This window comes from Rhinolophus sinicus, linkage group LG03 (assembly GCF_036562045.2).
Source record: "Rhinolophus sinicus isolate RSC01 linkage group LG03, ASM3656204v1, whole genome shotgun sequence".
Lineage (NCBI taxonomy): Eukaryota > Metazoa > Chordata > Mammalia > Chiroptera > Rhinolophidae > Rhinolophus > Rhinolophus sinicus.
In genome coordinates, this window is record NC_133753.1 from 81,715,840 (window position 1) to 81,731,500 (window position 15,661).

The 15,661-nt window shown below is 33.7% G+C and overlaps 1 protein-coding gene across 2 annotated transcripts in view; it reads right to left on the minus strand.

Annotated features, from left to right (window-relative positions):
• The window catches only part of BAZ1A (bromodomain adjacent to zinc finger domain 1A), an 81,238-nt gene that overhangs the window by 24,052 nt on the left and 41,525 nt on the right, over positions 1-15,661 (minus strand). Inside the window, exons 6-15 of one of the 2 annotated variants that reach the window (XM_019750453.2) lie at positions 13,318-13,452; positions 11,932-12,031; positions 10,616-10,782; positions 8,577-8,672; positions 7,699-7,837; positions 6,269-6,415; positions 1,928-2,023; positions 1,579-1,803; positions 460-625; positions 182-295 (exon numbers count right to left, since the gene is read on the minus strand). In XM_019750453.2, coding sequence (XP_019606012.1) covers positions 182-295; positions 460-625; positions 1,579-1,803; positions 1,928-2,023; positions 6,269-6,415; positions 7,699-7,837; positions 8,577-8,672; positions 10,616-10,782; positions 11,932-12,031; positions 13,318-13,452 — 1,385 coding nt within the window. Of the gene's footprint in view, positions 1-181; positions 296-459; positions 626-1,578; positions 1,804-1,927; positions 2,024-6,268; positions 6,416-7,698; positions 7,838-8,576; positions 8,673-10,615; positions 10,807-11,931; positions 12,032-13,317; positions 13,453-15,661 lie in introns of both variants that reach the window. The other variant, XM_074328138.1, reaches the window with a different exon arrangement.

Consider the following 15,661-nt stretch of genomic DNA (forward strand, 5'->3'; position numbering starts at 1 on the left):
TTTAAAACACAACACATGTATACTTGAGGACTGTCTATATGTAAATTTGATAGGCTCACTAACATATTAGATACCTATAGAAAACTAGTTTTCTTTAAAAATTTGAAAGCATTTTAGAGTATAAAGTGTTGATTTTTATTCTTTATGGAAAGCCAAATGAACAGTATAATTCAAACCATACCCAATAGATATATCTGCAGCTGAATTTCTTTGCTCGTCTTCCTTCAGTTTTTCTTGTTTCTCTTTCATTTTTTGTTCTTGCTCCTTAAGTTTTTCTTCCTTCCTTTTACGAATTCTGAAAGTTAAAAACCATAATATAGTAATCCATTCATAACTTCTTGGTAAAGCCATTAAACATCAGTGTGAGCCATTGTCACATTATGGTCGAATGTGAAAAATGGTTTTAGATGCAGAAATAAACAGCTTTCATTAGCACAACTGACTATAATTATTTCTTACCTAGCAGCGGCTTCTTCCCTCTCTTTTCGATGTTGTTCTGCTTTTAATTCCCGGAACTCCTGTTTTGCCTGTCGTAATATATCAACATAATCTTCAATAAAATCCCTAGTAGAAACTAGGGTCAGTAGTTTCCCACAGAGAGCATGAAGTATCTTCATTTTTTCTCCTGTTAAAAATCAATAAATAATTTCTACATTATTAATGACAAAAAAGAAACTGTGTTGGAAAAATTTTAATTTGTGGCTCAATGTGAAAATGTTTAATAAAGAATAGGGGAAAGTCTCTTAAGATCAAACATGCCAATGGCATGCCTTCAGAAAAAAGCAACTTTGAGTCCAACTGAACAGTTATGTGATACAAAGGCATTTCAAATACTAATGACTACCTTACATACTAGTTACATAGACATGAAAAATTTTCAAACTACAAAGAATTGTTTTTCAAGTTTCAATTTTTAGGCTCACAAATGAAGTTCAAATCAAAACGAAAATATAACCACATAAATTTTTAAAAAATGGCAATAGGCAAATTGCTACTCTGAAAAGACTATATAAAAACACTACCATAAATTATAAAAACTATATGAATGTTGAGAATTAAGGTACTCTTAATTACATGTTCTCTTAAGCACGTTAAACTATATATATTTGTATAATTTTCTTTTTAAAAAATAAAGTGAAAAAGAACTTCATCTTAACTTTATATACTGTTTCTCATACCTCAAATATTTATTCAAGGAAATGTTAAAATTTAGCAGCCACAGCTTAAACTTCTGACATACTAATTAATAAAAACGAAAGCTAGTTAATTCTCACTTATCCTTTTAAACCTAGATTCAGTAGATTTACCACAAATTTTTAAAACAATAGAAAATCCAAAAGAAAAAGGAAAGAAAATCATAAATAATTAAAGCTAATATGAACAACAACAGTTGTTTCAATTTAGGTCACTAATGGTATACCAACACTTTAAAAAAAAAATAAAACTGTTTTCTCTCTTTCTCTTTTAAAACTGATTATCATCTAAAATTTCTCATCAGTTACCTATTTTTCTGGATGTAAGAGGCCTCAAAGGGTAGAAAGTGGGCAGATTATACAGATCCCAACTTGCCAAGTTTACCTGGTGTCAAGTCATACACTGAAGTGCTTGACAGTTTCTTCACTAGACTGGGATTGCTTAAACGAAGCTCCATACAGGCATCATCTGTAGCATCAAACCCCCCTCGTTTCTGGTATCTGTACTTTGCATTTGCTGATGTGACATCAGCACCTGAAGCTAAGATGTGTAGTCTGAGGATTTCAGAAAGAGTGCAGCTATCAAGATCCAAGCTTTTCAAACTGCAGCCTATAGTTGTTAAAAATGAAATAGGCATTTAGAATATAAACAACAAATTCTCAGCAATGTAAAATGTACCTTTATAAAATTAAAAATAAAAAGCCAATAAAAAAAAAATAAAGCCCACACATACCCTGGTGCAACTGCGGCCATGCAGCTGCCAAAGATGCAACTGCAGACAGTGCAGATTTTGTGGGGTCTGCATCTTCATCCAAAGCCTCTGTTAAATCTTTAAGGAAATAAATACTTTATTCTAGTGCAAATCAAAGCTGGAATATTTGGGAACAATGCCCTTTTAAAGTGATGAAAGACACAGCAAACAGCTTAACATTCATGAACCTCAAAAGAACCAACACTAGGTACAACAAGCATCATTCACATTCTGCCTAGTCTCCATCTGAAACTACAAATCCTACGACATGCACCAAACGCTAACATTCTCCTTACCTAACATAGAAAAGACAATTTCCAAGTTACCAACAAGATGTATATACACATTCCAAAATGGTAAAATGTACTTTAGAATGAAAAACAAGTCTCCTTGCTCAATATAACTTAAAGAAAATCTACTCTGAATATCAGAATCCACTTGAAGATATCCAATCTTTTATAAATATTTTAAGATCGAATCATAACAAAGTATAGGTTGTAGTCATCACAAATCCAGCACAGAAAAATAGCTAAAAGAACTGATTTATCCTCTTCATTTAAATTGCCCATTTTTAATTTGAAAACTCTCCAGTCCAAGAAATAGGAAGATTTTCCTGTATTTTCTAAGCAAATTGCTTTAGCTTTGAAAACAGTGCTTAGGGTACAAATAGGACTAAAGAGCAAATCTGTAAGCACAGATGTATTTAAAGCACTAGTATATACAATTATTTCTAATTGTAATACATAGATGACAAAAAAAATTACAGTCAGCTTGAAAAACTTTAAGCTTACAAAAAACCCTTCTGCTATATCATAATATAGTGGACACAGCTTCAGACTGAAAGTCAGATAGTGTATATTCTGCTCTTAGCTCTGTCAGTCCCTAGTTCCTAGTTATGTAGCCTTTAGACAAATCATTTAATTGGCTTCATTTTTCTTAAAGGGCTGAGTCTAGATGAGCAGTTTTCAAATTCTTCAAATATTTCTTAGAAGCCCAACATAAAAGAGATAAAAAGTGCCCTTGTTAAAGTGGGGTATGCAGATGACAATCCTGCCCATTCATCTTTCCAACTCTCCTGCAGTGGCACCGAGCAATCACAGTACAACTTGTAGGGCTCTATGGATTAGTTTGGAAAATCACTGGGCAAAACTGGTCCAATGGTTCATTAACCTTCTACGACTATATGGTTCCCCTTCCCAAGTTCACAAACTCACAAAATGAAACTTAGAGAACAGAACTGCTGTCCTTTACTACAGGAAAAAGGCAGCTCTAGGATCATGTCTGATTACAATCAGTGACAACTTCATGGCAGTTAAAGCATAAACAGTATCACACAGGAGAAATTATCTGACTAAATATTACATACATGCAGAGGTTATTCCTACCAAGCCATGAATCTAGTCCAAAGACAGACATTACAATTATATTCTTCCTCACCAAGGAAATACTAGACCTAAGACTTTCTTAATTTTCATTTCACATACAAAGCCGAACAAACAAAATTAATAGGCACTCTAAAATTAACAACAGTCCTAGTTGCAGAGCTGTAAAAGCGTACTGGCTCTCTCCCTTTGCCGCAATCACCACATTCAACCTATTTTATCTATCGTAAGTTGCAATTTCCTTAGACAGAGGCTAATAAAGGCCTTAGGAAATGGACAACCAACAAAATGACAGTTTACTTTTAATTGTATTAAACTAACATGTTAAAAGACACATTTATTATCATAGTAATCTAAAATTAGGTACATTTAATTCCAACACTAAACAATGATGTTGCGGCAAATACATAAAACTATTCTATATAAGGAGAATACTCTTTTCTCCATACTTTGAAGGGTTTTTAATTTTATGATGTAAGACTAAAGAGAGGAATAGATATTTTTAATATAAGATTTTAAAAGTTGCTGGTCAAAATTTCGAAGATTTGATATAAAAACAGGGAAATTAAGGCCCAAGAATTAGATCTTCTTGCAGATAATTTTATAGGCAGTGCTAGGGGAACAAATATTAAAATTTTCAACTTCTTAGCCATATTATGAGGCTGTATAGCACAGTCACTATGAGGCTAGACCAGGCTGCCGGAGTTTGTATGCCATCACTTTTTTATTAGCTGTGTGTCTTTGGGCAAGTTATTTAAACTCCTCAAGTCTAAGTTTCTTTATATGTAAAAGGCAGAAAATAATTATATCTACCTCACAAGGGTGAGATGAGGAGTAAATGAAACATGCATATATAGTGTTTTATATCACTTATTAGCTATGCGATCTTCAGTAAATAACCTCATTGAACCTTACGTAGATTTCTCATCACTAAGATAAATTCATACTTTTCCCTTCTGCACAATTTCCCCCTTTCTAGAAATGGCAGGAAACACCAGCTAATAACACCAGCTAAATAAGTCAGAGAATATTTAGTGCTACCTGACTATTCAATTGCTTTCAGGAAGAGTATGGAAAAGCTTTCTTGTTACTGAGATGGGAGAACATATGAAAAATACCTGGGGGAACAATCTAGGTCCTTACTAAAACTGAAATAACCATGTAAAATGTGGCCAATTATAGGGAAGTGAGAGAAAGGTGAAAAATTCCAAAGTATGTTTTCTCCCCTCCCTAACATTTAAATATTTTCAAAATGAGCATTAAAAACTTTATTCAGAGGTAGACCTTATATTTATAGACATTCTTACATAGGACTAGAACTATAGAAATTACAGGTCAAACAAATCATGAATAGAATATATAATAACAATACAAAAACACCAACAGTCATATATATTTTGCCTTTACAATGTAAAGTTGTTTTTTTCAACACAATTTTCCTGTCACCCCACTTTTTGTCATCAAGACTTCCAAACTACAATACTCATCTGCTTCAAATCCTGAATTAAATACAGTTTTATGTCTTGTATTAAGGTCATAAATATTGTGGTAATGACCAATAACATCACTTGGTCAATAACCCTGTGATGTTATTGGTCATTACAATAACCTAATGGTTACAAGAATGAATATTTGCTGCATTATCTGTCTTAGATAATCCATCTTTAGTGCTGGAACTTGTCATCTTAGATAATCTTTAGACGTTTTATAAATGGATTTACCCTTCTGTCTTCCCTTTAATAGAATCTCATTTAATTGACTAAGTCACCTGAGATGAAGACGGGGACTATATTGCTAAAATGACCTTGATACGGGACCTATGGTGATTGGCACTCAAGCTAGAGAATATACCAGTAGTGCCAAAAATATGTATACACATGACTTGTATTCATTTTTTGTTATCGGTATATATTGAATATTACAATTTTAAAACAGTTTTTTCCTTTCTTAAAATGTGTATACATTTTTTGGCACCCTCTGAATTTTCCTTGAACTCAGGCTATAAAATCAAAAGGCAACCAACATTGGATGCACATTCATCATTATCCTGTTGCTCCAGGGACGAGGCCTAAAGGAAACTGAGCTCAAATTATCTAAGGCCGACAAATACTATCCAAATGGAGGAATGGCCCACTTTTCTGTACCAGAACTGCTATCAAGATGTCTCCCAACAGTTATTTCTTATTGTGAATTTTTATGCAATCCACTAAAGTGTTGTTTAATAAAGCTTTCGATCTTAAATCACACATGTGGCAAAGTTCACAGAGAGTGTTGTTTAGGAAGCCAAATTAATCTCTTAATATAAATGCTTAACAATTGCTCTGATTGAGGTGAATCCTAAACAAAATAGTGAACATACCGTTTTAAAAATAAAAAAGGTTTTCCCCAAGTATCATTCATACATTAATATGTACCACACACTGACTCTAGATACTTAAGTGCATAGAATTTAAAGAGCAAAATTTCTAGTTCAAACTAATTAATGAAATAAAAAAATAAATAAATTTTACTTAACCCTGATTTAAAAACTGTTGGATAAGATCTGAAAATGCAATCACAGTAGTATTTTCAATTTAAAGTATTAATAACAACAATTAAAATATTTCCTTAGGTGGAGGCAAAAAAATCAGTGCTACTTAGCAGAATCTCTTGGAATTACAGATACTGGTCAATGACATCTGTAATGCTCCTAAATTATAGGAGAAATCTAAAGGAGTAAAAAGCAAGATAGATTGGGGAGAAAATATTTTTAAGGTCATCAGATACATTAAAACAAAGTTTTTATAAAGCAACTGATAATGTGCTGTTAGTATATGGCTCAAGAATCGGGTAACATGAACAACTATGTTTTATAACTGTAAAAGCAAGTTAATTTTAAAATAACCTTCAAAATGAGTTTCACTACAAAGTTACTATCAATCAGCAATAACAGAGTTCTGACCTTTGGTGTCAGCATCAGTTATTTGCTCTTTGGCTACTTCCTCTTCTTCTTCCGCTATCGCCTGGAAGATGGCAGTCAGGAAGAAAAAAAGCAATTCACATAGTGGGCCTTCACTGTCATTTCCTACAAGAGCTTCCTCTAACACTTCTGTGAATAAAATGTTTAAAATGAATTGAAAGTTCTGGTCAAGTACTAACAAAACAACTCCAATGGAATAATAAACATTTCAATCAATAATAGCCTGTATAACTATTTTCTTAAGTGCCCATTTATCAAAATAAAACCAAGTATTACCCAAGGCAAAATCAAAAAACAATTTTATAACGATTACAATAAATTCTAATAAAACCATAAGCGAAAATCACTACATTCAAGAAAGCCAAATTAACCTCAGTAGATGAATACAATATTTCAAATAAGTTTAAATTTGAAGTACAAATTACGGTACATATTACGAACAATAATTTTATTCTAATTTGAACAACAATGCAGAGATCTGTTACTATCCCACTGTTCTTAAGAGCTATGTGGGACATTACTGTTTAACAAACAGTGCATTGGGAGGTAATCCTCTGCATCAAATGTACTATCGTGTCCAAGTCATAAATGTTTCCTGTCTAATTCATCTTACCTAAACCAGCATTGTTTAGACTTTGATCTATAAGGCACAATGACTCATACCTCACCAGCTCATAAAGAGAAATTAAGGGAGTATGAAAGCCGTCCTGAAGAATTCCCTCTTACTAAAATAAGAGTGGCATTATAATTCTGTCTTTGAGGGTCTTTCCTTGGATCTCAAGAAAATTATTTTACTATTTGACAGCTGAAAATCCAAAATGGGATCCAAGGCCCTCATACCAATTTACCTCTTAAAAATGATGTTTACACAAAGTAAAAGTATATTAAGTACAGAGTCAAAACAGAATCACAAATGAAAGGTTGGCAACAACTTGTTTCCAAATACGGCTGACATCAATTTCTTCCCTCTCTTCATTTACCTACTATGCCACCCTCAATAAGTGGAAATCTATTCTTTTATAAGTGGAAATCTATTCTTTTACTCCTTGAATCCCAGTAGGCCTGACCAATGGAATACGGCAAAAATAAGGCCTGCCAGTTCCAGGCCTAGCCTGGAAGAAGGTTGGCAGTTCATTTCCTGCCTCTTGGAGCCCTCAGCTGCCACATAAGAAGTGAAGGCTGTTCTCATGGAGTGGGAAGCACTGAGGCACCAGGCAGGTGTGTGAAACCGTGAACATCTAGCCATGTGAGCCTTCAGCTGACTCCAGCACCAGCCACTGTCTGATGACAGTAAACTCCACGAGATGACTAGAGACCTAGGCCCAGTGACTCCCCAGAACTCTGAGAGATAATGATTTGTTCCTTTAAGCCATTAATTTTAAGGTGAACTGTAACACAGCAATATCACTTGCCTAGGGTTACTCCTTCAGGAAATTCATCTTGAAGATCAAAAAGTTCCCCAAATGCATTAAGGAATTCCAAAACCATCAGAGCATCACCAAAGATTTCAGGAGGTAGTCTAGTTTTCACTGGAGTTGGTTCTGGAAGTTCCTGCAAGATTAAACAATTTACATAACTACTTGAACCATGTACAGGAAACTATAAAAGGTAGATATGATATACTTTTTCCTAGTAAGACTTATTTCATGTAGACTAGTGGTTCTCAACCTGGAATATTTATGACAATCACCTTTAGAACTTTTAAAATTATAGATGTCCTGGACTTATTACAACTTCACTAAATCACAGTCTCTAGGGACTTTTTCCTTCATCAAACTAAGAACATAACTTTAGGCTGGCGTGCATTTCTGACTACATTTCCTCGTTAAGAGGGTCTTTTATCCTCGATTCTGAGCATAAGGCATCAGTTGTGCCAATATTATCTTGAATGCAGGATCTCCTTAGGATATGGAACAGAATTAATCCACCATCTACTGACTTAGAAATGGTGATGAATAAGTTTGATTTGGATACTTTCATCGTTTCTGGAGATGAGAAGAATCTTTACCTGGCAATTAAGCTAAAAGCATGCCTGGCCCCAGTGGTTTTTGGATTATCAAGGATCACACATATAAGCAATTATTTCTGCAGAATCAAGGTCATTACCAAAGCTTGTTATAAAATACTAACAAAGCTACCTTGGAACTCTATAGAATTTGCTTAATTGGCTATTTCTTTCTTTTCAGTTAAATATGAAGAGGCCACTATTAAAAAGAAGGAAAGATTTCTTCAGCAAACCCACATAGGGCACATAGAACATGGGTGGGTGAAACATCAAATATGCTTATACCTTAAGATCATCACATTCCATATCTTCTCTTGGTTTACTCCACTGTTTTAAGTATTCCATATATTTTCGCTTTTCTTCACGTAATTTCTCTCTTTCCTAAAACAAAAGGTTAATAACAATTCTTATAAGAAATTGATAAGACAGCATCAGCATCATCTGGGAGCTTGGGCCCTACCCCAGCCCTATTGAATCAGAAACTCTGGGGTTGGGACTCAACAACTGATGTTTTAAGAAGCCTTTCTAGTAATTTTGACGCACACTGAAGTGTTAGAACCACTGATTAAAACAATGCCTATCTGACAGAGCTGCTACAAAGACAGATGGAAAATGTCCGACACACAGTAGCTCTTGGATAAATGTTAATTCAATCTGACCCTGCCTACAGCAGCTCTCCCCCTACTTTAAATCAATTAGATCCTGACAATGTCGGTAACATTATTAGAGTACCTAAAATGAAACCTTCCCTTATATTTGCAATATACTTGTTGTTTTCAAGATTCATTTAAACCTGACTGATACTCTGGGGACACACAGAAGGAGCAGTAATTTAAAGCAATATTAGAATACAGTTGATGAACTTCTCTTGCTTTTTAATCCAGGCCATTTCTCTTGCTCACTTGGTCTTCTGAAACCCTTACTTCGTGGTTCTGATATGTGAAACTGCAAGATAAATACTGACACTAAAAAGTCTCTAATAAAGCAGAGCATAATTAAAATATTTTACTGTAATTATTTTCCAATAAATATGTTTAATGTTAATATTATTCTTCTCCTTTGAAATTTACGAACACCAAAGGTAAACAGATGTGCACTTACCAAATTTTCAACATAACATGACTAGATGGTTACAGACCTTACTAGCTGTGCTTTAAGTAGTCTCCTGCAATAAGTCTTATTCCTACCCTAACATAATTCTTGTTGGATGGAGTAAGATGGGTATTTTCATTCATTGTTGCTAAGAGCGTAAATAAGTACAACACATGTTTGGTAAACAAATACCTATGTACATCCACAGAAACTTAAAAAAAAATTTCTCACCCTTTGACCTATTATTCTGCTTCTACAAATTTATTCAAGGACATAATACAAAAATAGGAAAGACTTTTATTCACAAACTTGAATAGAGTATCATTATTTATGAGCAAAAAATTATAAAGTACTTACCTACACCTATCTGATTAATTATTATGCAGTTACTAAAAATTCTAGCTTACTAGTTTAATAACATGAAGACATGCTTGTAATAATGTTAAACAAAAAAAGTATACACAGTTATAAACGGTGGATCTCTTTAAGGCCCAGAGTAAAGACTAGAAATAAATTAATCAAAGTGTTAATGTTACCTCTAAATGTTACCATTTGGATTACAAGTGTTCTTTTTGTTCTCTACATTTTCTGGAATGAACATATATTAGACATCTCCACCCCAACCAAATGGTCTATTTAGAATAACTCAAAAAACTTCAGGCAATTTAAATGAGCACAGTGTATAACATGATCATCTAAGGCTACTTGTGCATATTGCAGAAAACCAATGGCAATGACTGTCTTTGGAAAAAACAGTTATAGAATTCCCTAAGGAATATTTACCATTAAAGATCATCATAAAGATTTGCTAAACTACCCTATTATCATAGATACCTTATTCTTCAAGAAGAACACTATAATAATTCTTATTAGTCATTGACTTTATTGTATTTTTCTAACTATGTATTTTATTTAAAGGTTTTACGCATATCACCTCCCCTAAATTTGTAAGTCTAAATGATGAAGAAGATCAACTTTAGAATTGCACTTTAGAAGAGGCTTTGAAGTGTAAAGGAATGGGAATGCATATATATGTTGAACCTTAAATCACTCAATAAATTTTCCAAAGCAAAAGGGAGATAAACCAATACTGTTTATCAGTGCTCTATGCACACCTATACGTGAATGTGAATCAACGTAGTAAAAGCACTTGAAGATTAACCATGAATTTAAATATGTAAAGCACTTTTTACTGTATGTAGAGAGCATAGCTAATATACTTCAATGAATACCTTTTCTCTTTCTATTTTAAGCCTTTCTTTTTCTTCTTTCTTCTTTAGTCTCTCTTCTTCAACAATTTTTTTCAATTCTTCCTTTTTTTTCTCTTTATCTTCCTTTTCTTTTTTCTTTGCTTCTAGGGCATCTGCTTTTTCTCTTTTTAATTTAGCCTTTTCAAAAGCTGTGGAGAAGGTCATACTTAGAACTGTATACAGATGGAAAACAACACATTTTTTAATGTAACAAACGATTCCTGAAATAATTTAAGGTTAAGTAAGATCAATAGAGACTCACAGGGATTGTCAATTCCTGGAGGAAGACAGCAGGTGATTAAAATGGGAAAAGCAAGTTGGCTAAGTTTAAGACAAACTACTGCACTGGGACAAACATTTACCTGCCTTTGAAAGCCAGAGTGTGGTCCTAAGACCAGCAGCAAGGTTATCACTTTGTTAGAAATGCAGAATCTCTTTTCTCACCCAGACGCACTAATTTACAATCTTTGTTTTATTAAGGTTCCCAAGTGATTCAGTCAAGTTTGTGTGAATCAAACAAAATGGACCAAAATAGTTTGTAAGCCCTAAAAACTCCAAACTTGTGTTTAATCTAGCATCGGGTCAGTTTAACAGGGGATATGCTCTACCTTGAAATATTGTTTGAAGAGATGAGAAGAGGTCTCATTTATCATAAAAATCAATAAGATATCAGGCGGAAAAAACTATGCTTAAAAAAACAAACAAGGGCCGGCCCGGTGATCAGGTGGTTGGAGGTCCATGCTCCTAACTCCGAAGGCTGCCGGCTCGATTCCCACATGGGCCAGTGGGCTCTCAACCACAAGGTTGCCGGTTCATCTCCTGGAGTCCCGCAAGGGATGGTGGGCTCGGCCCCCTGCAACTAAGATTGAACACAGCACCTTGAGCTGAGCCGCCGCCTCCTGGATGGCTCAGTTGGTTGGAGTGCGGGCTCTCAACCACAAGGTTGCCAGTTCGATTCCTCAAGTCCCGCAAGGGATGGTGGGCTGCGCCCCCTGCAACTAGCAATGGCAACTGGACCTGGAGCTGAGCTGCTCCCTCCACAACTAAGACTGAAAGGACAACTTGAACCTGAACGGTACCCTCCACAACTAAGACTGAAAGGACAACAACTTGACTTGGAAAAAAGTCCTGGAAGTACACACTGTTCCCCAATAAAGTCCTGTTCCCCTTCCCCAATTAAAAAAAAAAAAAAAAAGGAAAAGAAAAAAGAAAAAACAAACAAACAAAAAACCCAGAAATATACAGAGAAATATTATTTCCTGTACTTAAACAGTTTTTGGAGAGAATTTAAAACTCACCCAGTGACTTCACTTCTTCTTGTTTCAAAACTTTGTCTTTTTCTTTAGTGGCTTTGTTCCTATAACTTGCAATAGTCTGTTTATTAGCAATGCTGTCCTCCTAAAAAATAGACCAAGAAACTAAAATTGTAGAATCACAACTTTTACGAACTGATGGTCTGCTTTATTCTTACAATAAGAGTAAAAAACCCCCAAATTTAAAAGCCCTCATCAATTATACTTTTTTTATACCGTGTTTCCCCGAAAATAAGACCTAGCCAGACAATCAGCTCTAACGCTCCTTTTGAAGCAAAAATTAATGTAAGAACGGTCTTATATTGTATTTTGTTAGATAAGACCCGGTCTTATATTATAGTAAAATAAGACTGGGTTTTATATTAATTTTTGCACCAAAAGACTCATTAGAGCTGATTGTTCGGCTAGGTCTTATTTTTGGGGAAATACGGTACCAAAATGAGGTTTTATTCTAAAGCATAACTGAATTTAAAAAAAAAAAAAGGTACTTATTGAGGTAACAATGGTTAATAACATTAGATAAATTTCAGGGGTACAGCATTATAATTTGACATCTGTATACTCTATTGCATGCTCACCACCTAAAGTCCTGTTTCCTTCTATTACCATATATTTGACCCCCTTTACCCAATTCACCCTCCCCCAATCCCCTTCCCCTCTGGTAACCACCATTCTGTTGTCTGTATCTATGAGTTTGTTTTGTTAGTTTGTCTGATACCTTTTATTTTATATTCCATATGTACATGAAATCATCCAGTTTTTGGTCCTTTTTTCTGTCTGACTTATAACCAAACTTTTAATAACTCTAATCATAGTAACATATCGAATGAGTTAATTCTATAGCTCTACAAATTAGTACTAAAACCTCCCAGAAAAACAACTGGTAACATATAAAGAGGAACTTAAAAATATGCACTAGAAAACAAAACAAATCTTCCAGGGTACCTTATAAACTAGACAGTATTGACATTAAATATGTAAGAAGTAGAGAAAAGACCTACCAGAAACATTCTTGTGGCCAATGTTAATTAAACTATGTCGAAAGTTTGTTTTAAATGCTCTTTGTGTTTCAATACCATAATTTATTCCCTGTATTTCATCCTGCTTTACATTTTTAATAATTGCTTATATGCTTGCTTCCACTGTGGTATAAAATCCCTGTGGCATGAGAGCCATGTCTAATTCACACTTGAAACTTCTACAAGCCTCACCCCTGAGAAGTTATCATCATATAGCACACACGTTTTGTGTGTGAAGGAATGTGTTTTTTCCTACTGGCTACGGAGGCAGGGGAGCCAAACCCTACTACTGATTTTGAATAGTTTTATTAAGAGCTACAAGATATTTTTTTAAAATCTGTTCTCTACCTACCTGACTAACAGATCCTCGTTTGGGAGGTCTCCCTCTTCTTCTGTTAGCAGGACTGAAGATAAAGGTGGGTGGATCATCAGGGAAGAAATAAGAAAAATCTTGTTCTGCTATTTTATATGTTGAAAGAGATGATGCCTAATAAAAAAGACATAGGGTACAATAATGACACATTAGTAAACCATATATAGATACGCTCTAATATGTCATATGACTGCTGTTAAAGACCAGGTCAAAAACATTAGAATTTGTGTTATTATGTAGTAATATCCCACCGTGTTTCCCTGAAAATAAGACCTAGTCGGACCATCAGCTCTAATGCGTCTTTTGGAGCAAAAATTAATATAAGACCTGGTATTATATTATACCAGGTATTATATCTGGCATTTATTATATCCGGTATTATACTATATAATATTATATTATACCTGGTCTTATATTGTATTAAAATAAGACTGGATCTTATATTAATTTTTGCTCCAAAAGACGCATTAGAGCTGATGGTCTGGCTAGGTCTTATTTTCGGGGAAACATGATATATAATTAACCAGCTTTACCAGAAAGAAAACCACAATTCAAAGGATTGCTTCACCATAAAATACTCAAGAATGTTTCAACAGTTTCTCAGTGCTAAAACTATTCTAAAATTATGTCTCTACAATAAGCTTTTTTCGTTTGCTTTGCTTTTGACAATTTTGTATGAGATTTTCTATGTAAATGAATAATCCATATATTTAACATTAGAACCTAGTGTATCAACCAGTAATTTTTTCTTAACAATTTCCTAACTGCTGAACGTTTAGATTTTCAACCCAGTTTGGGGAGATAAATATTTTTAAACTCAAATATTTTTATGTATCAGAATTTAAAATTGGTCTGGATAAAAGCAGAAATATCGATCAATTCCTATAAAGTTTCAATTCAGAATTTAAGTTCAGAGAAATCAACCTTATTTTTATCAGAAGTGGTGTGGTGCCAGAATAACTGCTAAATTCAAAAGTTTCTCTTCTTTTAGTTTGTACTCAGAACTTGTTCATCTTTCATCCATGTTCAACTTTAGACTTTTAAACTTTTGATTAGCAATTCTGAAGACAATTCTGGTCTAATGGCCAAGATCATCATTCTTTCTCTCAAAGAAAACATGTGCCATTTACAGAAATATCTTTCAAGAAATGTATAAGAAAATAATGATATACAATTTTAAATTATTAACAAAACAGGAATACTTCTGGGAATTCAATTTTCTGTATATTTTCATTTTTAGTATAACATAGCTTTTAGCATCTAAAATTCAATTAGTTCTGGCCATCATAATAAATCAAGAATCTATTAAGACTTTACATAAATTTCATTAAGATGGTCATCTACTATCCCATATAAATAACCTCTGATATACAGAATTGCCCTTTAAGTATGAATATAAAGAACACGAGTGGTTTCTCTCAAATATGTATATACACTCAAGAAAAGTCAAAATACGCTTCAATACATTAATTGCCAACGTTCTTTATTCACACATATATACATAATACACAATAAAGATAAAGACCCATACCCACATCTTTCTGTACTTGTAGGTACTCCTAACAACAGACTATACACTCACTACACTGGGTATCAAACTTTGTTGTTTTGGGGGGTGTGTGTGTGTGTGTGTGCACGCACGCTTGCACCAGATAGCCACTAATCATTCATTATACTCTAAGAGAAAAAATGTTTACTGTCTCCTTAATTTTCATTTATTTATTAAGTTCTTTTCATGTTTATTGACTATTTATTTTCCTTGGCAAATAACTACTGATGTCCTTTACCACTTTTTTCCAATTGGGTTGTTTTTGTTCATTGGTGTAAGATATCTTTGTAAATTAGAGGAACTGGCCAAGTGGCTATTTATGATACACATATACAGCTTTTCATACATGAGCCTACCAAGTGCCAGGCACTATGCTAGCCACTTATCACAAGTATCAAAATTGTTAACTTTTTGTAAGCATCATTTCACATGGCTGATATTCAATGCTATAGATAAAGCATACCGTATTTTGCTGTGTATAATGTATACTTTTTTGCCCAAATTTGTGAGGGAAAAATATGGCTGTGTGTTATACATGGGTAGTACTAATTCCGTATCTATATAAATGTTTTTAATTCTTTTATTTATCCTTATGAGTTAAAAGTGCAATAAATAAATGCTAAAATACCTTTATAATACAAAAAACAAGTACCTAAATATAAACAAATAAAAATTTGAATTAAAAAATTAAAATGAAAGATTTTTTTTTTCCCCCTGAAAGTTTGGGCTAAAAACGTAGGTGAGCAGTATACATGGGAGCATATTATACACGGC